We start from the raw sequence: 23,012 nt of genomic DNA, 5'->3' as shown, positions 1-23,012 counted from the left end.
ACTATAAGAACTACTTTCACAGTTGCTGCACACAGCTATGTTTTAAGTTGTAATACAGTAATCTCTGTAAAACTGAAATGGGATTCCCTCCGCCACACACCGTCAGGTGGCTTGCAGAGTATGGATGTAGATGTAAATGTAGACCTTGTGAATTAACTGTTATCAACTGATTTAGTTGCTGCTACATGATAGGGATCCCTATTACTGTGTCCTCTCCATGGGAATCAGCTTGAGAGATGAGCAGTGGTGTCTCTGAATAATCGTCTTGAATGAATGATTTAAAAATGTGAAATTTAAAGCTTCAGCTTTTCTTTAGCTGTCTCTTGTTACCACACCAGACTCATCAATGATTGACTGGATAAAAGTCTTCAAAACTCTTAGTGACTTTACATAGGATGATTCTTTTCTTGGATTCTTCACATGATGTTTTGTTGTGGTGTGATGGTTTAAGTTACTGCATGCTTTGCACATCCATCATTTTACAGACATACTATTTCGTTAACTGTTGTCTGTTGTTATTTGCCTGTTCTTTTGTGAAACAAAATTGTAAAACATCTATTTACTTAGTGCCACATGCACTTTTTCTCCATATTAAATTCTTACAGGAAGTGGGACATGGTATTTTCCTGCAATAGCTTACAGAAAAGCATGGGGTAAAATAGTATAAGCTTCAGAATGACTCAAATTCCTTAACAATAATAATCTAATAGCAGATTTCTGGGCATGTTGTATTTTTCTAAGGGTTTTCAACTGGAATATCATGTGGGAGAACTACTTCCAGTTGCCTCAGTATTTTCCAAATTTTGTTATTATGCCACATTGCATTTTTTCCATCCTTAATCAACTTATTTGGCAAATGTTTCTCCAGATCATGATTTAGATACAGTTTAAACTTTGCCCATAATTCCTTTACATTACAATATTGGAACTAGATTATTTCCATCTAAGGGGTATGCCAACAGCTGCTTATCTGCCCATTCTAACAAAAATAAACTCCTAGCCTTCTTGATATTGTTATTAACTTTAGTAACAATCATCTGTATGATGACATTATGATCACTAATACCTGTCTCTATACTGACACTCTCAATAACTTGTGGCTTGTTTGTAGCTACAAGGTGTAAAATAATTCCACTCTCTGTGTGGGCTGTCAATCTAGCTGCTCAAGAATGTATTAGAAAATGTATTCATAAGTACTTCACTTTACTATCTGTCTGCATTACCTGCAGTGAATCCATAAATGGTCCAGACTGTACTCTGTAGGTTAATGTTGCCTCCAAGTAATATTGCATGATCTGGGTAGATTTACTTTGGTGTTTGTGGAACCAGGTGCCCCGTAAAAACGTTCCACAATTTCACCTAGGCCTGTCACTCACATCCAAGAAACGTCACTCAATTTCAACCTCAATAGATACAATATTTCTCTCAACTTCAATGAACACTCCACTCCAATGGCACTTAATCTGTCTTTTAAATATGCATTCCATGTTTCATTAAATATTTCAGAGTAGTCCTCTTCGGAATTCAGCCAACACACTATCCTGAGAATTACTTGAGTGTGACCAGTTTTCTGGAAGGCAGTAAATTCAGAAATTTTGTTATGAATATTTCAACAGTTTACTGTTAAAATTTTGACAGTCTACATATCTTCAGTTTGTGCATGGTCCAATTTCACTCTCCGCATACAGACTGGCAAATGCTCATCAGAGGAGCTCAAACTACCACCTAGCCTAAAAAGAAACCACATGTACTCCACAAGCACTTTGCTAGCTGAGTAGGTGCCCCTGACTATCAAGGCGAGACCCACGAGTCTCCACCCCATAATACCGGACAAGAAATCTTTCTCACTGAAATTTCTCCTTCAGGATGTCATCTACTTACATCCACTATTTGTCAACTGTTTGGGTACCAACAACTTGGAAAGCATGATGTCTAACTTCTTTTTCAATCATGAACAGAAAGCAAAGGAAGGAACAAATGTAGTTTCTAACATGTTCTTCAGATACATAAATGGATTTCTACTTCTTATAGTATAAAAAATATATATTCACCTTCCTACTTATAGTTGTTCTGAGCAAAACTACTCTACACAATGAAATGACGTTCTCTCACTCCAGCTTACTGTGGGCACTCTAACAAGACAATGCACAATTTCTTCATCAGTGGCCATTCCTTTCTTCCCAGTGATGACATTTTGGTACAATATAGATAAAACTTCAGAAATATGACTGTGTGTGTGTGTTCTGTAAGCATATCAATCCATAAACATTAAGTTCCAAGGTCTTTTTGGATACTGATAATTGGTAGAAAGGCAATTACAAGACAAGTCCTTTAGCTTTGGAATTACTGAGAAAGATCATTATTGCATACCAGAAGTTAACTATTTTGCAGAGCAAATTCACTAAATTTCAGAAAGAATCACAGTACAAGGGACCTGTTAACTGTTTGATAGCTTGGTGTATTACTCACACTGGCTCAAAAAGACACAGCAACCTCGGAACAGCAGGCTTTCCAGCTCTCTCTCTGTTAACTTTTACGGCTGTCCCAATGAATAAAAAGTGTTAGAGGATGTGAAGAAAATAGTTGAATGCACCCCCTCACCTCCCCCCAGATTTCTGCAAATGTTATGAAAATCACTTCCAGTGGCCAAGTACTGAGATGGTTAATGACAATGCATATGTTAATTTTTTAATTTATCACTATCACATACTTTTATTGATTACTTGTCATACTGTAGCAAAGTTTTGATGTTGCTTTGTATGATATTTAATATGTGTCATGTCAAAGTGTTGAAAATGTTGGGAAATAGTGACTGAATGATATTTTGTGACCCCATTTACTTTGCTACGTTATTTTCTGTCAAAGTGAAGATGGTATCTGTTCTTCTGGACATGTCCAAAAGAACAGATACCACTGGTGATCTTTCAACTCTCGACGAATGAAATTGCAATGAATCAACTGGGACTCAAACCCGGGATCTCCTGATTACATGGCAGATGCCCTATCCGCCTGAGCCACTAAGGACACAGAGGATAGTGCAACTGCAGGGACTTATCTCTGGTACGCTCCCCGTGAAACCCACATTCCCAACTTACTGTCCATACACTACATTTGTAGTGCCCTTGCCCACTACACTCATTACTCACGGCAGTCAATCTACTAATTCCACAACACTCAGGGCACATGAGAACTTCTACCTGGCCTTCGACACAACTGGATGAATGGACCATGGCTGAGCTCACGGAGATTGGCTGTGATCGCTAGGTCACTCGGATGCACCTTTAACCGTCTCACAATATAGCGTTAAATATATAGCCCACTTTTACCAAATATGTACTTTTATTTTCATCTGCCTTTCCATTGCAATGAATGTGTGCTTTCATCTGAACTGTGAAAAGAGCAAGGCAAAACAGAATTACTAAGCATTTTGCAGCTGCCTACATGAGAGTAGGTTTGCAAGTAACAGGAGATGACATTAAGATTGTTCCACATCCAACACAAATATCACGGTACATACTGTATTTTGAAAACAATCTGTGATGTTGATTGCTTTCAGTGGAAAAAAAAAAAATACATCCACTGAATATGGCCTGTCTTAAATTCTCTTGCTCGATTTTTTCAGTAATTAAAAGTTGCATGTTACATGTGTTCTTTATTGTTTTTTCCTTATAATCTTCTAAATACAAGGTATGAAGACTAAACTCTTCCATGTATTTGTCATTCTATATGGGATATTTGGCCAATATTACTGTCACACAGTTTGCAGAAAGTGAGGGAAGCTGTATGTTGACAGTTACAAGTTGTACCACAGAAAAAAATGAGAGGTAATTTCATTTTGAAATATAATTTCACAAAAGACATAATACCCCTGATAAAATGATAGACAGTGATATGCTGTCTCCCTAGTAATCTGCAACATACATTAATTGTTAGTTCCCATACAATCATTGTAACTCTAACACCCTGTCATTTTTATTAAGCCTTTGAGTTTGGAACATCACTTTGATGTCCACAAAAAAAAGGGGGGAGGGGAGGGGAGGGGAGGGGAGGGGACGGGAATGGGAAAAAAAGGTGCTGTTACATTATGAGCACCAGGAAATAATTATATAGTAAATAGTTAAGTACTATAGCTTGCTTCATGTTTGATGATATATTTATTTTTGATGGCATCATCCAAAGCAACTGAGATGAATATCAGTCCCAAAAATGTGTGCAAAACTGCCCCACATGGTTTCTTCACTACCTGAAAAGCAATACAGATGTGTGTTTCTTTTGTGTTTGTGCGAGTTTTCACAGAAATGCAAATGAAAAACCTCTTCCAATAATCGCAATCTATTATGCATGTGTGAACTACGGCAATTCACATTGTTATTTCATATTTTCACAAAGCTGTGATTACAGAGATTCCTGAAGCCTTGTTCTCAATCTATGATCTCCTTTTGCAATTTTAACAGCTCAAAGTTCACTCTATTACGAAACTGGCAGTTTCTTGATACCTCATGATGTATCCTATCAAACTGATGCTTTCTTTTAAACAAGTTCTATCAAAAATTTACTTTCTCCCAAATTTGGCAACTGTGGTCATCAGAAGAGTAGATACTACTACAATTAAATCTTGTATCTTTTCTTAATTAAAAAATAAAATAAAAAGGAAAAAAACGACACTACAAGCTGCCACAGTTGAGAGATTTTATGTTCTGCCTCCATCCCATCATCCTAAAACTTGTCTTTCATGAAATAATAAAAACAACAAGAGTTTACAAGAAGATATTTGCTATTTTCATTTAGTCTGGGAAGCAGATTACAAGATATGCAGCCTGAAAGATTAGAAGACACACAGATTTTATTTTCCTGAAGCAAGTGATAATATGTTAAATTCATCATGGAGCATGGTCCTAGTTTCAGATTATTTAAAGCACCGTAATTGATGTTTTTAAATCAAACCCTGTAATGCAGCTCTCTACAAGGAATGTTAAGAGGGGGTTGCTATGGCTTAGGTCTTCTGGATATTTTGTGAGTGTATTAAATCAGAGTTTTTCATTGAATACATAAGAAAACTGCACGAAAATAAAATTAATCCATTCAACAAATAAAACTGAACCTCACACTAAGATTCCAAGTAACAATTGAGGTCACACATAAAATTAATCAGAAACTGCAATTAGGGTAGTATTAATTATCAGATGTAAAAGTAAGGCTGTGTGCAATAATAATAATAATAATAATAATAATAAGTGGATGATTCTGAAACCCTCTGTGTTCTTCAAAGCACAAAAACTTGATTCCAAATCACATAGAAAAAGGGTGATTCCAAGTTTTCAGTAGGACTGTATCATTAGGAAGTGACTTACAGGGTGAGTAAGAAGTCCCCATACCCCCAGTATCGAATCCTAGTTAGCATTTTATTTCTTTTAGCACAAGTATTTCCTTACATATTAAGTGCCCAATTAATTGGCATATTCTCCATCATGCTGTAAATTATGCCTCTACATTTTTCTGCACTAATTTTTGAGCACATCCTGTGTTATAGTGCAACATGCATCCTCAACAGCACTCCGCAGTTGTTCATTTGTAATGTAACAACAGGCAACACATGTGCCTTGATGTTTCCCAATACAGAGTTGTCAGGTGTGGTAAGGTCAAGATTGATGTCAAGCAAGGAGGTGTGGTTGACGAACAACAACCTGTCCAGCATCCTGGAGAGTGTAAATTTAGGAACTTGCACACTGTAAGTGTGTCGTGAGGAGGTGCTCAGTCTCATTGCAACCATATGCATTCTATGAGGCCCTTTTCCTCAAGCTGAGGTATTAACCATGTTTTTAACATATGTAAATAATTTGCATCATTCACAGTCCCTTCAAAAAATTGGTCCAAGCAGATGTTGCGTCATGTGTGTTCCTTTCTAACTCGACTGTTACTCAATAAGCAGCGAGTCTCACCTACCATGATCCACAGAAGATCCAAATTTTTTAATAAAGGTGAGTTTTCTGTAATTTTAATGTTTTTTTTAATTTAAAAAATATTTATTGGCCATCTTCTAAAAAGATCAGTAATTAAGAATTTATAATTGCAATGAACGCTGGATATTTGTGTATGGTGTGTAATTACACACTACGTGATCAAAAGTATCTGGACACCTGGCTGAAAATGATTTACAAGTTCGTGGCGCCCTCCATCTGTAATGCTGGAATTCAATAGGGTGTTGGCCCACCCTTTGCCTTGATGACAGTTTCCACTCTCGCAGGCATATGTTCAATCAGGTGCTGGAAGGTTTCTTGGGGAATGGCAACCCATTCTTCATGGCGTGCTGCACTAAGGAGAAGTGTCGATGTTGATTGGCGAGGTGTGGTACGAAGTCTGTCTTCCAAAACATCCCTAAGGTTTTCTATAGGATTCAGGTCAGGACTCCGTGCAGGCCAGTCCATTACAGGGATGTTATTGTCGTGTAACCTCTCCGCCACAGGCTTGATCGTGTTGAAAGATACGATCACCATCCCCAAATTGCTCTTCAACAGTAGGACGCACGAAGATGCGTAAAACATCAATGTAGGCCTGTGCTGTGATAGTACCATGCAAAAAGACAAGGGGTGCAAGCCCCTTCCATGAAAAACACGACCACACCATAACACCACCTCCAAATTTTACTGTTTGCACTACACATACTGGCAGATGACGTTCACACCCTGCCAACGGATCACCGCACTGTGTACCATGATTCGTCACTCCACACAACGTTTTTCCACTGTCCGATCATCCAATGTGTACACTTCTTACACCAAGCGAGGTGTCGTTTGACATTTACCAGCGTGATGTGAGGCTTATGACCAGTCGCTCAACTATGAAATCCAAGTTTTCTCACCTCACTGTCGTAGTACTTGCAGTGGATGCTGATGCAGTTTGGAATTCCTGTGTGATGGTCACGATAGATGTATGCCTGTTACACATTATGACTCTCTTCAACTGTTGGCAGTCTCTGGCAGTCTCTGTCAGTCAACAGATGAGGTCAGCCTGTATGCTTTTGTGCTGTACATATCCCTTCACGTTTCCGCTTCACTGTCACATCAGAAACAGTGAACCTAGGGATGTTTAGGAATGTGGAAATCTCGCGTACAGACGTATGACACAAGTGACACCCAATCACATGACTATGTTTGAAATCCGTGAGTTCCGCAAAGCACCCCATTCTGCTTTCTCACAATGTCTAACGATTACTGAGATCGCTGATATGGAGTACCTGGCAGTGGGTGCCAGCACAATGCACCTAATATGAAAAACATATGTTTTTGGCAGTGTCCGGATACTTTTATCACATAGTGTAAATAAGATGACATGCATTTTTCATAAAAATGATGATTATATATATGTTACTAGCATATATTTGATGAATTTTATATTTAAATGGTGTAGGTATCTTAACTGAAAACTTTAAAAATGAAAAAATAATGACCTAAATGAGGCTCGATTTAGCGATTACCAGTCTTGTGTGCTAACAATCTTTTTCTACCTTTACTTATTTTATGCTTCACAGAAATGCGCATAGAACATACGTCTGCCAGAAATCAAACCCATGACCCCAACGTGGAAGGCAATCACTCTACCATAGAGCCGTGCTGCTTGTATGAAAAATCTACCTTACTTTCACATTAATTTCTCAAGAATTTTTTAGAGTTGCGTGAAACTACTTTTGAAGGGTGATGTTTCTGAGATCTGAACTTCATTCAGCATAAAAACAAAAAATTACAAAAATCCTATCGCCATCTGGTCCCCTTGTCAGTACACATAGTTCAGTATTTTTCACAGAACCCCACAAACTACAAAAGTAGGTATCTCAAATAATGAAACATAAGAGGCAGAAAGTGTTAACTTTTTGGGATTACAGATAGTATCGCAACCTCAAACTGAAAACCCATTATCCCAGAATTAATTAATTAATTGGATCAGGTACATTTTCACTATATATGATTACAGCTGCAGGTGATTTATAAATTAGGAAACTAGTTTATTCTGTTTATTTCCATTCACTACTAAGTTTCGAATCACCTGCTGGGGAAATTCAAGTTACAAAGACAGCATTTTCAGGGTGCAGAACTGTGTCGTAAGAATTAAGCATGGTGTTAATTCAAAAACGTTCTACAAAGACTCCTTCAAAAAAATTGGTATTTTGATAACGATTTCACAAGAAGTGTTCGTTAATGTCCTTCAGCATTACCAATATTCATCTTTCCACGAAGAATAGTGACCATCATTGGCATAACATTAGGATCAAACTCAACCTCAACAAAGACCTCAAGGGGTTTAACTTTAGTACAATGGAGTCAGGTACAAATGCATTCAATAACCTATCGGAGCATTTTAAATGGCATATAGCAGCAGTTCCCAAACCTTGAGCCATGGGCATTGGGCTGTGAGGTCACTATAGAGTGGTGTGCAATCTTGGTTGGCTGCTTATGGCATAAATATGTAACCTGCCACAATCTGATTGTAATTTGTCAAGTTAGCAATTTCTTGTAGACAGTTGCATAACTCATCTTAAATTTCCTCATTTAATATCCAGGGGCAGGAAGTAGGAAGAACGGTTGCTGTTTTACATCCCATTCATGGTTAGTATTAGAGGAAGAGTTTTGCTTGGATTCCTTACTACTGGGGGATGAAGGGGGAGGGGGGGGGGGGGGGAGGAGGAAACAATCATCAAAGCATCTGGATGGCCACGAAAAACTGATATATGGATAGCCAAGCCAAGAACTGAACGCAGTTGTTTCAAATGTGAGTTAAGGACATTAGCTAGTGCACAGCTTTGCTCAGTCCCAATAGAGATATTGCCGAATTACGGAGACACTTCACAGGCTTTTTGCCTATCTGTCTATGTGAATGACCCTTTTCAAATATGTTTTTCAGAAAAAGTACAGGAATAGATTGAAAACAGACATTTGATATGAGGCTAAAATTTACCTATTTCAATCCAGATATTGATTCTCATGTGGGTGACAAACAATGGCAAAAATTCCACTGTGTTCTTTTTAACTTCAGCCACTCAATTTTGAGTTTTCATCAACTAATATTAGATCTACTGACACACACACACACACACACACACACACACACACACACACACACACACACACACACACCACCTCTGGTCACAAAAACTGACAATGACCGGGAGTGCGGAGTGCTGACCACACGACCATCTGTATCCACATCCAGTGACACCTACAGTCTCAGGTTGACATGGCAGTCGGACAGTACCATTGAGTTTGCACCTGTTTGGACGGAGTTCAGTTTTCGTTTAGTTTCATATTTAGTCCAAGCTTTTTTTTATTTTTTACAAAATAGGTGGTCCACACAGCTAAAAAGGTTGGGAACTGCTGGCAGATCGGTAATATAATGGAGTTTTGGACTGTCTTAAATAACTTTTTAATGGGCAACTACTTCTATTCCACTGAAGAGTATATTCATAGCAAAACTTAAATTTAACATTTTAGGTTAACGTACTGGGTCGGTCCACAAGTTCATAGCGTTTCTCCTTAAGTTTAATAAACACAACAGATACACAAAACAGAGACTAGTCATAATAATATGTTCTCCTCCATTATTTGCAACAGTCTGCCAACGCTTGGATAATTTTTTGATTCTGTGAATGTAGAAATTATGTGGTTTTGAGGTGAAGAACTCACCAGGTCATGCTGGGAGTGGGTTTTCATTTGGAAAGGAAGTTACTTGAAGCTTGCTCTATAGAGAGCGAAAAGGTAAAAATCTGAGGGGGTAAGATCAGGTGAATAAGGTGGGTGTGGAATGACTTCTCAACCCAACTCCTGTATACTGTTTTTTGTCAGTCTAGCAGAACATGGACTGTTGTTACCGTGAAGTAGAATCACTTCGTGCAATCTTCCTGCTCATTGTCCTGGGATTACGCCTGCACGATGTCTCGGTTGTTGACAATAAATGTCAACATTGATGGTCACACCTTGGGAAAGCAATTCGTAGTACATCACATCATCACTGTTTTGCTTGATGCGTAACATCATCTTTTGTGGATGTGTGCAGGTTTCTGTATGGGGAGTTGCTGCTTTGTTTGGTGCAATCATTACTTTCTTTTCCTTACATTAGCATAAACATACCATTTCTAATCACCAGCAATGATACAGGATAGAAATGGTTGTTCATGAGACAACTGATAACGACCAACCAGAGATGGGCATCTACTGATTTTTTAGACTATGGCTTAGAGCATGCGGTACCCATACACCCCACAGTTGAACCTTCGCCATTGCATGCAAATGTCACAAAATGGTGGAAAGATCACAGTTCATCACATTTGCCAATTCTCAAGTACACTGATGTGGATAACTGTGGATTATTATATTTAAATGGCCTTCATCAAACCCTGAAGGTCTTCCTGAACATGAAGAGTGACTAATGTCAAAACAACGCTACTTAAAACGAGGATACCATTTGCTTGCTGTGCTCTGTTGAATGGCATTATCCCCATACACAGCACAAACGTTGCTGGCTGCTTTCACTGCTGTCACCCCTCTATTAAACTCAAACAAAAGCGTATGTTGGAAACGTTCTGCTTCCTCCACTTGGCACTCCATTTTCTAGCATCCACAGCTCCACTAACTATCTCCAAATAACAAAAGGACAATATGTAAACTCAAATAGCAACACTGAACTACAAATAAAAGATGACACTAACTAAATGCAAAACAAATAGGCCACAAACTTATGCACCAAACTAATACAATTAAAATTAAAACTGTAATACAGTAATGTAATGTCATTTCACTATTTTGAGCTTAGATTACATTAAATGTATGTCTTTGTTTCCTTCCCAAATCTCCATGGGATCACTTCAAGACGACTAGTGTAATGTAATATAAAGAACGAAGTCTTTACTAATTATTACAGTAACGGGAATTTTTTATTGGAATACAACAAATGATCGGCAGTGAAGGAGACCTCCACAAATGTTCACAGTGAAGTTTTCTGTGTAAGGCAGACATATAAAAAGGAGGATCCACCACACTGAAACACTCATTCTTCTTAGGAACTGGCAGTCCACACAAGCAGCATGGCATTTTATTATTGTGTTTCAACTCATTGCTCTGAAAGAGGATGAAAATTTTAAGAATCTATATATCACTATTTTTATGTGCATTTCTGATTGACAGTATATTTAATGTGATTTATGGTTTAGCCCCAAAATCACTGTCATCATCTTTTTCTTCAATACATCTTCCCACCCCTGTGGCAGGATCCAATAATGATGAACAATCAACCAGCCATAATTTGGCAAATTCTTTTATCTTAATTCTTTGAGTGGATGGCCTTTGCCTCACTTCAATAATCAGTTACCTTGGAGAGGAAACTTGTGTTCACCATCTATCTGTGTATTGTGTGAACTTTTTTTTTTTCTTTGTGTATTCATATCTGAACCTGCTGTCTCGCATTTCTCAGACAGAACTATTGAAGCAGCCTAGGCAAATGTGAAAGGCAGCACTAATTCTGTTAAGTGTACAAATACATAATTTGTGGCTGGCTTTCCTGTATTCTAAGCCATCAATTTGGGTATTAAGTTACACGACCTAGTGACTAATATGTAAGGCTGTTCCAGTAGAAATATGGACATCTGTTGACTGTTTAATATCAGTCTTGAGATAAGTAGGGTAATTAATTTCCTTAAAATAGTGGCGTATACCCAGATTTCTCCATTACTTTTGGGCACTGTAAGCACTTTCAAAAGCAGTCAGCAAGTATCCCATAGTCAAAAAGGCACAAGGGAGTAGAGTAATGCATGTCCAAATGTTCACAAGTGATTCCTTGTATTACTATAGTCTAAACCATGGTACTGGAAAACACTGTACCATCTCTTTGAAATGGATGAATGAGGAGATACTAGACTTTAGGTGTGATATGTCAGTAATTTATTTATACATAAAGTGTATCAATAGAATAACCTGTGTATAACTTCTCAGCCACTCCTCCATCATTTACTTCCTTTGTGGCAGCAGGAGCAGCAGCCTTAAGCTTGTTGAGTTTCTCTTGTTTCTTGAGCTGCTTTTTCTCACGTTTTGAGAGCTTCCGCCTGAAGCTCGAACCACCCTCCTGGAAGCCCACAGCAGGTACCTGCAAAGCATTGCACACAACTGTCAAAGCACAGAGTTAAAACACTACCAATATTTAACTATGCATTTATTGTATTAATTTTACCTGGAAAGATTATAGAGCCTTTAGGCTCCCTCTTAACTCATTACCAGCCATTCTTTAGTAAGTTCTCTTTTATAAATAGTATTACATCATTCTTAGAAAATACTAGCTCAATCACAATCAAGACACAAATAATTAAATGACAATAGTGACACAGAAAAAAAATCTATTTAATGCTTTCCCTTCTTCACCAGCTCTTTCATTGAATTCATATTTTTTTAAAAAATATTCCCTTTAAACAATGACCAAATGTAACCAAGCCAGCCACTACAGTATACTACAATTTTTGCTGTTTTTTGTCTTTTAGTGCTTATCGTTTCTTTCAACAAGGTGATAATCGTTTTAAGAGTATCAAAAGTAAGGAAAAAGCAAAAAACAATCCCTCCTTTTTATTTTTAGTTATTACAATACTACTCTGTATAGATTTATCATCTCTACTGCCTTCCTTAACCCACAAATCCCAACAAACACTATGTACTAATTGATTCTTGTTATCTTCGAAAATGGAAGTTCTGGTATCAAGAGATACAGTACTGAAATACATTACAATAAGAGAAAACTGTGTGGCTCAGTGGGTAACCATGGTAGGAAGTTGCAGCAGAACAATACAACATTCATTGGTCAGTTTGCTAGTTATGTGTTATGAATCTTATTGCTACTAATGTAAATACACAATGGAAAATACCAATGGAGATAAAGCTGGTGTTTATGCAGTTCAATGTTTTTGGTAATAATGTGTTACTAAATCTCTAAGTTAAACTGTCACATGTACAATAATGCAATCATCTATTCCCATGGCATATCTGGCATTACTGTGATTTTTAATTCTTTATTGAGTATCTTTCCCTACATCTAGAGGTTTTAAAGTATTTAGTTTCAGATATTTTTCGGTAGATTCATAATAAATATTTCCAGAAATTTACGTGCAAATGTAATCACAATGAAGAAACATAAAAAACTTTTCATCATACAAGAGACATTCACAGTTTACTATACGATTGTTAAAGATCTACAACAGATTTTCACCACAGTATACCAGGATCAATCCATGTCTGGTAATTACAATTATTGCCAGTTACATGTCTGAAAAAATGATGACTGTACAGAGTGATCACAAATTTCCATTACCTCCTACATATTACATAGATGTAAATGAACTGTTTCTTATTGTTGCAGGTGTCGATATATGTATATGTAAATTATGGCTTATGAGTCCAATTACTCCATGGAGGAACACAATGTAATGAGTACATAGGTTCACAAATGGCCCAGTGCAGGCAAATAAATGATACATAATCAGCACATCTTCAGTTTCAGAAACCTTCCCCACCAAAACTGACGTACTTTATGGTGAGAAAGTGGTTGCACTGAAGGTGGGCCCAACTTAGGAGCATCATGAATACAACTGGAAACTTGTGGAGGCTGCAGCATCTGTAGAACATTCACCAAAAAATTCCGTTCATAAACGGACATAGGAATTTGGAATTCTATACTTGAAGTTACAAGAACTTGAAGCTAAATGTACTTAAACCTTCGTTTGTAAACAAACTGAGTTGTCATGACGTGGAAAAACATCATCAGGCTTGTAGACAAATGCTCAATGTCTTTACAATTCTTCCTCCATGGGGGAAAGTGTTTTTCTTGGATGAAGGTGCAATGTATCACAGTGCAAAACTGAGAAACATTTTTTTCTGGAGTAAAGAAACCCAACATTTTAATGAAAAACTTGAACACAACTCACTACATGCCATGATTTGGGCTGCAATATCTGTAACCCTCTTGGTACATTCATATTTCTTTGACAGCTCTGTGAATCACATTGTGTATTTAACAATGTTATGTGATTGGTTTATTCCATAATTGCAAGACCAGGGACTGCTCAGTTGTGTATGGTTCCAACAGGATAGAGGACTAGCCCATTATACTACTGCCGCTAGATACAATCTCACTGACATATTTCCTGGATTGGGCTTGGTTCTGTCCACCTGCCTGCACCTTTGGAGTGGCAACCCCAAAGTCCTGACCTGACATTTTTCAACAATGCATTATGGGGATTTGTCAAACAGAAGGTTGCTGCCACACATTACGAGACAGTTGAAAAACTTAAGGATGCTGCTTGATGTGCAGTTACTGCCATCCCATCAGCAATGTTGAGGAGAGTTTCACATAGCACATGGAAGGGAATCATACTCTATTATGACAATGATGGTATACACGCAGACACTCTAGAATAAATAATAAAATATAGTTACACTACTTCAAAGTTGTCCTCTGACATAACAGCACATTAACACAATGCAACCCTCCATGAATACGTGAACATGTGATAGAGGGTAATGGGCTCCCTACTTTAACCTTGTGCCTTATTTTATGTTGTTACAATGATCTCCAAGCCTCCACTTTAAAGTTACAGTTAAATTATTTCCAGCAGGTTGTGAAGCTGGTGTAAGTGACTTCAGATGTAGAAGAGCTTCCTATTGCTGTCTCCAATATGATAGAAAGCCAGCAGAGCTCTCAAAATAACACTAGTGGTATGCTACTGGACTGAACTTGAGTTAGAGCACAGGTGTAATGTTATCAAGCATTGTGAAGCAAAATTAAGACTCTCAATGACCTTACACTGCAATCTTTGGATGAAAGGTGGTATTTTTTCATAAAACATAGTTAAACTACAATCATTATTAAATGTTTTGCTGAAGGGTCATAAGAACACTCTAAGAGGAAAGAGCTAGTGTGGCTTCTAACTGTATTACAGATCAAATTAAAGAGCCAACAGCATCAGGATAACTACACAAAATAAAAAGACAGGAATGTACCCAAGTGGTGATACTGAATAGATATTATGGGGAAGATTCGTCACTATTTTGTGGCCAGTACAATCCTCTTTATGTTAAACTCTTTGTCACATGTTTAATTAATATTTAGTTTTTAGATATTTAAGTGAACTAATTATTATCATATTCTATGCTGGGAATATTTAATCTCCATGACTTTCTCCTGGTTATATCCTGAAAGAAAAACTGAACTGTAGGCAACAACAATCCTATAAAGAAAGAGCAGTAGAGTAGACTTTCAGTTCCAAAATACACAAATTACTTTCTTCTAATTTCATAACAGACATAAATTAAACAGTCTAGCAGTAAAATTATTTTCTTAATTTAAACCACATATGTCTGTTACCTCCTCTTCTTATTCCTGATTGGACTGGTGTTTAATGTGAATACCAATCATTCTTATCAACTGCCATATTTCAAGACAGAACAGTCCAACATTTAAAATAAGAATGTATTTCATCTCATTAATAACAGGAAATTCAAAATGGAATATATTATATAGCTCAAAAATTCATGTATGCATACTATACAACGTTTCTGCACACAGTTGACCTAGGCACTATGTTTTAGATTCAATATTGAGATGATAAATGATAGTTTATGACAAATTACATGTGCTGATGATGTAAGTAATTCATGCAACAAATTAAATTTAGAATAGGATATTGATCCTCATTGACAAGAGGCCCTAACAGAGAATTTTCACCTGAAAGTTAAGAATACTGAAAACTTATTAAAATTTTATACATACCCATGTAAAGTGTGTCCTACCTTATTCACTAAAATTTCCACAGCAGCAAATCCAGAAAAAGTACAAATAAGACTTAAGTAGTGTATTAGAATTTAAATTATTATTCACACAAATGTTAATTTTAATGTAAGCAAGTCATACACAATTGCAGTGTTTCCATAATTGTGCTTCAAATTTACATTTAATAATGTGTATCTTATGCAAGTAGTGAGGATTACTTATAAAATATATTTTCTGAGTGTACAAATGACAGTGATTTTGGAAATGGACGCCTTACATTTGTTTTGTCATCAATTCTTCTGAGGAGGAATCGGCCTTCTCTGTCATCGATGTGCCAGTTGAGTTGCACCAACAGAGGTTTCTCATCCATTCCCAACCTCCTCTCTTCTGTAACAAAAATCACATTATCGCAATAAACAGTTTAAGATCTTAGGAATTTATTCCTTCAGTGAGCTACGTACAGAATTTTATTCATTCTTTTTCACAAATGACGTTCACTTCCATAATTTTATGGAAGTTAAATACAGAAAAATTAATTAATTCTTTGTAGTAACACAATATAATGCAATAAGTCGACAAAGAAATCAATATGAAGTGCATTTTATATAAAACAGAGTAACACACAGACAAAGTTGACAGTATCTCCTCCTCTGGAACCATGACTTCCTTCTCTGGAATGAGAGGAAAGGATCAGAGTCATAGTAACTACTCAACAATAACACACAACACCTATCTACATTAAGATGATCATGTTTTCTTTCCTCGCTTCTCACCCTCCCAAAGAGGATGAAGTCAGCAAGTCAAGCAAATTCAAGGAACACCAACAATGATACTGAATACTGCAGCACAATTAACAGAAAAGAGATGGCCATGAGAAGCAAATACAAATATATATACTAGAAACATGTTCATTCTCAGTCAGCCACACCCACAAAGCCATTTTTAGGGATGTGCAACTGCACAGGGTGACAAAATTTTGAGGACGGCAAAATGCTGTCATCAAAAAATTACTTTTTAACTATAATTTTTATGTGTATTGTATTACTTTCAACACTCAATAATTTGATGGCAAAGTATTGACAAATTTTTCTACCTCTGATTAAAGTTATATTTTACTAGTAGACCTTTATAATACCTTCCATGTAAGAGCACATTAATCTCATAAATTACATATTAAGTAGCTCTCCATGTAATCACATAGCTAATGAGATCTCATGTGTGGCGTGTTGTTCAATTCTTCATCCATCCATGGTTATGTTGGCATCATACACAACACAACATTGCTCCACGTGGTTGTCAACTTAAAACTAAGGTACGTAATTGAAGTACTAACGGGTCATAGTGAATTTGTTTCTGTCATTTTTTATATAAATGATAGCATGTTCGGGTTTCAATACTCTAAATCACAAATATATTTATTTACTTATTTATTTATTCCTAGTTCACAGTAGTGGTATGGATGGAAGATCTATGTTACGTGGTGCTGTATATTGAAAGAAAACTGAAGAAAATAGACTGGGAGACAGTAAACTTTTACAGAAAATACCACCCCTGAAATCATATTTTAGTAATAAAAGTAAAAGTGAACTGCACGGCTCTGATCACTCCGTTGAAGTTGCAGTTAAAAATAGTAACAATGAACAGCATAGCTCAGGAAGTATAGTTAAATTACAGTTCTAAATGGTAAACAGAATGTGGAAGTTGTAACTTTCAGAGTTCCAGAACGATGTCAAGAATCTACATGCCCTAACACAGATGATTTTCCTGTTCCCTATTATGACACATTTTATTGAGAAAACACTGACCAGACACTGGAGTATTCATTTAAAAATGATATTAATCAAAACAAAAATACTGATTTTTCTATGTCTTCACAGTGGTATGCTGACGGATCACAGTGATTTTTCAGCAAAAACAGTTTCACAGAGTTCTGGTGAACTGGGAAATTATCAGTAATAAATATATTGTATATCATCCTAGCCAAGGATCATTGTTCTCTGTATGACCACTGTAAAGTACTAAGTGGTGCACCTCAATTTACAACATCTGCTTTCAGTGATTGGAGCTATGATGGAATACGAATAGCTGAACATGAAAATTAGAACTCTCACAGAGCCTGCTTGTCAGGACAGTAAAAACAGAGGAAACATGAGGTACAGGGTTATTACAAATGATTGAAGCGATTTCACAGCTCTACAATAACTTTATTATTTGAGATATTTTCACAATACTTTGCACACACATACAAAAACTAAAAAAGTTTTTTTAGGCATTCACAAATGTTCGATATGTGCCCCTTTAGTGATTCGGCAGACATCAAGCCGATAATCAAGTTCCTCCCACACTCGGCGCAGCATGTCCCCATCAATGAGTTCGAAAGCATCGTCGATGCGAGCTCGCGGTTCTGGCACGTCTCTTGGTAGAGGAGGTTTAAACACTGAATCTTTCACATAACCCCACAGAAAGAAATCGCATGGGGTTAAGTCGGGAGAGCGTGGAGGCCATGACATGAATTGCTGATCATGATCTCCACCACGACCGATCCATCGATTTTCCAATCTCCTGTTTAAGAAATGCCGAACATCATGATGGAAGTGCGGTGGAGCAACATCCTGTTGAATGATGAAGTCGGCGCTGTCGGTCTCCAGTTGTGGCATGAGCTAATTTTCCAGTATGTCCAGATACACGTGTCCTTTAACGTTTTTTTCGCAGAAGAAAAAGGGGCCGTGAACTTTAAACCGTGAGATTGCACAAAACACATTAACTTTTGGTGAATTGCGAATTTGCTGCACGAATGCGTGAGGATTCTCTACCGCCCAGATTCGCACATTGTGTCTGTTCACTTCACCATTAAGAAAAAATGTTGCTTCATCACTGAAAACAAATTTCGCACTGAACGCGTCCTCTTCCATGAGCTGTTGCAACCGCGCCGAAAATTCAAAGCGTTTGACTTTGTCATTGGGTGTCAGGGCTTGTAGCAATTGTAAACTGTAAGGCTTCTGCTTTAGCCTTTTCCGTAAGATTTTCCAAACCGTCGGCTGTGGTACGTTTAGCTCCCTGCTTGCTTTGTTCGTCGACTTCCGCGGGCTACGCGTGAAACTTGCTCACACGCGTTCAACCGTTTCTTCGCTCACTGCAGGCCGACCCGTTGATTTCCACTTACAGAGGCATCCAGAAGCTTTAAACTGCGCATACCACCACCGAATGGAGTTAACAGTTGGTGGATATTTGTTGAACTTCGTCCTGAAGTGTCGTTGCACTGTTATGACTGACTGATGTGAGTGCATTTCAAGCACGACATACGCTTTCTAGGCTCCTGTCGCCATTTTGTCTCACTGCGCTCTCGAGCGCTCTGACGGCAGAAATCTGAAGTGCGGCTTCAGCCGAACAAAACTCTTATGAGTTTTTCTATGTATCTGGAGTGTGTCGTGACCATATGTCAATGAATGGAGCTACAGTGAATTTATGAAATCGCTTCAATCATTTGTAATAGCCCTGTATATAACTGACAAGAAGTTGCTCGCCCCCAGCATGAACATGAAATTATGTATTGGAGAAATGTGTTAAAAGGAGTTGTTTCTGTAGTTAAGGTGCTAGCCTCTACAGGTCTAGCATTTCATGGAGAAAAAGAAGTGTTTGACTTTGTAAAAAATGGCAATTTCATGGTGTGTCTGGAATTAGATCCGAAGTATGATTCTTTTTCTGGCTGACAATATAATGAGGTTTGTTAATCCTGGGAAAGAAGTTACTTCATACTTGCTATCAGCAACTTATAAAGATTTGATACGTCTTATGAGGAGGTCAGTGACCCAAAAATAGGTAATGAAGTTATTTCTACTAAATATTTGTCAGTCACAGTATATGCCAGAGATATATATACATGAAATCAATCCACCTCCTTCAGCAGCTAAGAATCAAAAATGGAAACATCCAGTTAAATGCAAGAGATTCTTTCATGAATCATCTCACTCAGAAGAAGAACCAAAAAAGGGCCAGAAGAAGCAACAGAATTGGACTATGTTGAGATCTGGAGGCAAATGTATAATCTTTCAATATGACATTTTCAAAGTATTGAGGTAGAGTTACAGAGAATATAACTTACGATTTTCATTTCTTTCAAATATTATTGAACTAGAAACTGTTTAAATTTATGATGCTGCAGTAAAACTTACAACCATTTAGAATTCTGATATGGATAAGAACTTTGATGAAGAATATGTACATTTTAAAACATATCTGTTGTCTGCGAAGAAAGGAGGCAGTGAAAAGCTGTCTTTTCTTCCATTTCTCTGTAGAGCATTAATTTAAAAAAAAGTTGGCAATGTCTGCCCAATTGTGTACACAGCACTCAAGATTTAAAACTGTACTCTAGCAACAAACTGTTCTGCTGAAAGGTTCTTTTCTGCTTTAAAATGTACCATGAAGTACCTACGGACAGCAGAAAATCAAGACTGGTCAATCTTTGAGCAATAGCCATAGAACCAGGCATGACAGTCAATCAAGATTTTGTAGAAGTGATAAATGGATTCACAAATACAAAAGTGAGAAGGACGTCATTTCTCTAAGTTCATTAAATTTCAGAGAAGTTCAGCCAAATGACATCATGTATTCTAGAGTGACTACATTTCATGTTAAGCAAAGTAACTGGGTATTTAGCTGTAGTGATTTTCTTTATTGTTTTTGAATATTTAACTCAAATATGTGCTTTGGGTTGTGTGTTACTTAAATACTTCACTAAAGCTTAAAACTGAAGTTAATGCTTACACAGGTTTATTGTCGGTAGTCTGAAAACGAATAGCAATGCTGAAGTTTAGGAGCAGGACATAAAAAACTACTGCACATGGGCATCACACATTCTAAACATGATATTCGTATTAAATAATGAGCATGGCATTCGTTCCATCAGGGCAACATGGGGTACTTAAATGGAACTTGCATAATGTACGTAGTTGCTGTATGCAACAGGTACATATTTCACAGGTTTCTAGAAAGAGTAGCACCAACTGCCACTCGAACTGGATCAAAGTACATGTGCTGTAGGTGTAACAGATATAAGTTGCTCCAATGGTCACTGTACAATATGGTTATGTAAGTTTGGAACGTAATGAGAGATATCGAATCTTGTAATTAGTCTGACTTTAGTGAAAGAATTCACTTGGCATTGTGGTGGTCATACTTCCATTTGATAATCTACTACTGTTAGCAGGTAGCTTGCATATGGTGTTAACTAACCTCCATTCTCATGGATCTCATAAAGCGCATACTCAGGAACAGAGAGCATACGCATATCAGGCCGGAACTTCTCGACCAGGGTCTCGATGACGGCCTGCGTGGTGGCATCGGATGCGACACGGATGCACTTTGTGGCTACCTTCTGCCCAGAATCCTGGAAGTAGAACCGCATCACCCCGTGGAACTCCAGGTCCTGAAACACAAGGGCAAGTGTTTCAGCCTCATACACAATGGACCAATAAAAAGGAAAGCTTCTTGTTTTATGAGAGTTTGCCATTGCCTAGACAATTAACTTTTGTCTTTAAGAATTGCCTGGTGGATTTGTTATTTTGTACAGGTGGAAACAACTGTCACTGCAGGATCAAGAGAGTACTTGCAAAAGGAAGGAAAAAGCAGTAAGCAATCTTAGTGACACATTCCATAGATGCAACAGCTATATATGTTTGTGAAAACAGTCCTCCACTAGCAAAGAGAGGATGATGGTTATGTTTGGTTTAATGTTTGCACAATTAATACAACATTCTCAAAAACTGATAATCAAGTATGTTCACTTAAAAATATATATTAAATTAGCATTTCTGTAGACAATATTTATGTGAGGTTTTGAGTTCTGAAGTCATGTTTTACTATGCTTTTCTCTCTTATGCATCTGTAAATGTTTGTCAACAAATTTTGATTTGTTATGGACAACACAAAGACTGCCAAACATGTTGTAGGAAGGCATATAGATATAAATGAAGGCTGGACTCATTAAATACTCCCGAGGGTTTGCCTTTGTTATGAAACCTACATATCATATATATAAAAGACTGAATGTATGTTGTCGTCCAAGAGAGCAGTAAGGCTTAGGAAACCCTTCAAAGTGCTATCAGTGTGTTGGCAAGATATTAGCGAGAAGAATGATTTGTAACCAGTGAGCAATATGCTTGTGAGTCAACCAATAGGTGACTTCCACAAACAACAGACATGAAAGCTCCTTCATTACAGCGATATGTGCTGCTTAGTAATTATGACTTTCTTCATAAACAACATAACTTACCAAATACAGTACAGCTAGTGCGAACATTTCCTTAATGTCCTCTGTCTGTCAACGGCTTTACAGGTACCAACAAAATTTTTCTCTCAAAGAAAACCATGTATTAATGAAACGTCATACAATGAATGTGTGCCTTGTATATCTTCCTTCTTCTTCCTTTTGCCATTTTTCCCATGGGGACATCATTGTCATATGGTATAATGCGATGTTAGTGCTAGCCTTTGGACGGAAGCCCTTCCTGGCGCCACCACTAGCCCTGGACGGAATCTGTGTACCCATCTAGCAAATCTCATGTTCAAGTGTGAAAACGGTTTGTGAATGTTTGCGTAGCGTGTATCTGAACTGGGACGTGGGTGCCAGTGCAGTATTTATCTAGCTGGTTGTGGAAAACTGCCTAAAAACTACATCCAGACTGGCCAGCTTACCAGCCCTTGTCGTTAATCCGCGAATCAGATTCGATCGGCGACAGGCCAGCATCCTCGTATCGCGGGTGAGGCGCTTTAACGCGCTAGGCTAACCAGACGAGTCAATGTGTGACTCACATAATAAGTATGAAATTTCATTTACTTGTTACAGAGTTACGATTTACTAGTACTTTCGTACTAATAACAACAATTATTATTATTAAAAATGAGAATTATTTTCAACAACGGGTGGTATCTGTGTGAAAAACATTAAGAGCGGGCCATGTTAATTACTCCCGATGTATGAAGCAGGCTTTAATCATGATTTATGATATGCGAAACTGCATACATTTGATTTTCTAATATGCAGGGTGTTACAAAAAGGTACGGTCAAACTTTCAGGAAACATTCCTCACACACAGAAAGAAAATATGTTATGTGGACATGTGTCCGGAAACGCTTACTTTCCATGTTAGAGCTCATTTTATCACTTCTCTTCAAATCACATTAATCATGGAATGGAAACACACAGCAACAGAACGTACCAG

General features: G+C 37.5%; 1 protein-coding gene across 4 annotated transcripts in view; it reads right to left on the bottom strand.

The window, feature by feature from the left end:
• Window positions 1-23,012, bottom strand: part of LOC126419777 (afadin) — a 1,120,405-nt gene that overhangs the window by 443,921 nt on the left and 653,472 nt on the right. For 3 of the 4 annotated variants that reach the window (XM_050086950.1, XM_050086952.1, XM_050086953.1), the window contains exons 3-5: window positions 21,025-21,217; window positions 16,070-16,179; window positions 11,958-12,126 (exon numbers count right to left, since the gene is read on the bottom strand). In XM_050086950.1, the coding sequence (XP_049942907.1) occupies window positions 11,958-12,126; window positions 16,070-16,179; window positions 21,025-21,217 (472 nt within the window). The remainder of the gene's footprint in view (window positions 1-11,957; window positions 12,127-16,069; window positions 16,180-21,024; window positions 21,218-23,012) is intronic. The other variant, XM_050086951.1, reaches the window with a different exon arrangement.

Source organism: Schistocerca serialis, chromosome 9 (assembly GCF_023864345.2).
Source record: "Schistocerca serialis cubense isolate TAMUIC-IGC-003099 chromosome 9, iqSchSeri2.2, whole genome shotgun sequence".
Lineage (NCBI taxonomy): Eukaryota > Metazoa > Arthropoda > Insecta > Orthoptera > Acrididae > Schistocerca > Schistocerca serialis.
The sequence above is the reverse complement of the archived record's forward strand: the minus strand, read 5'-3'. Positions and strand labels throughout refer to the sequence as shown.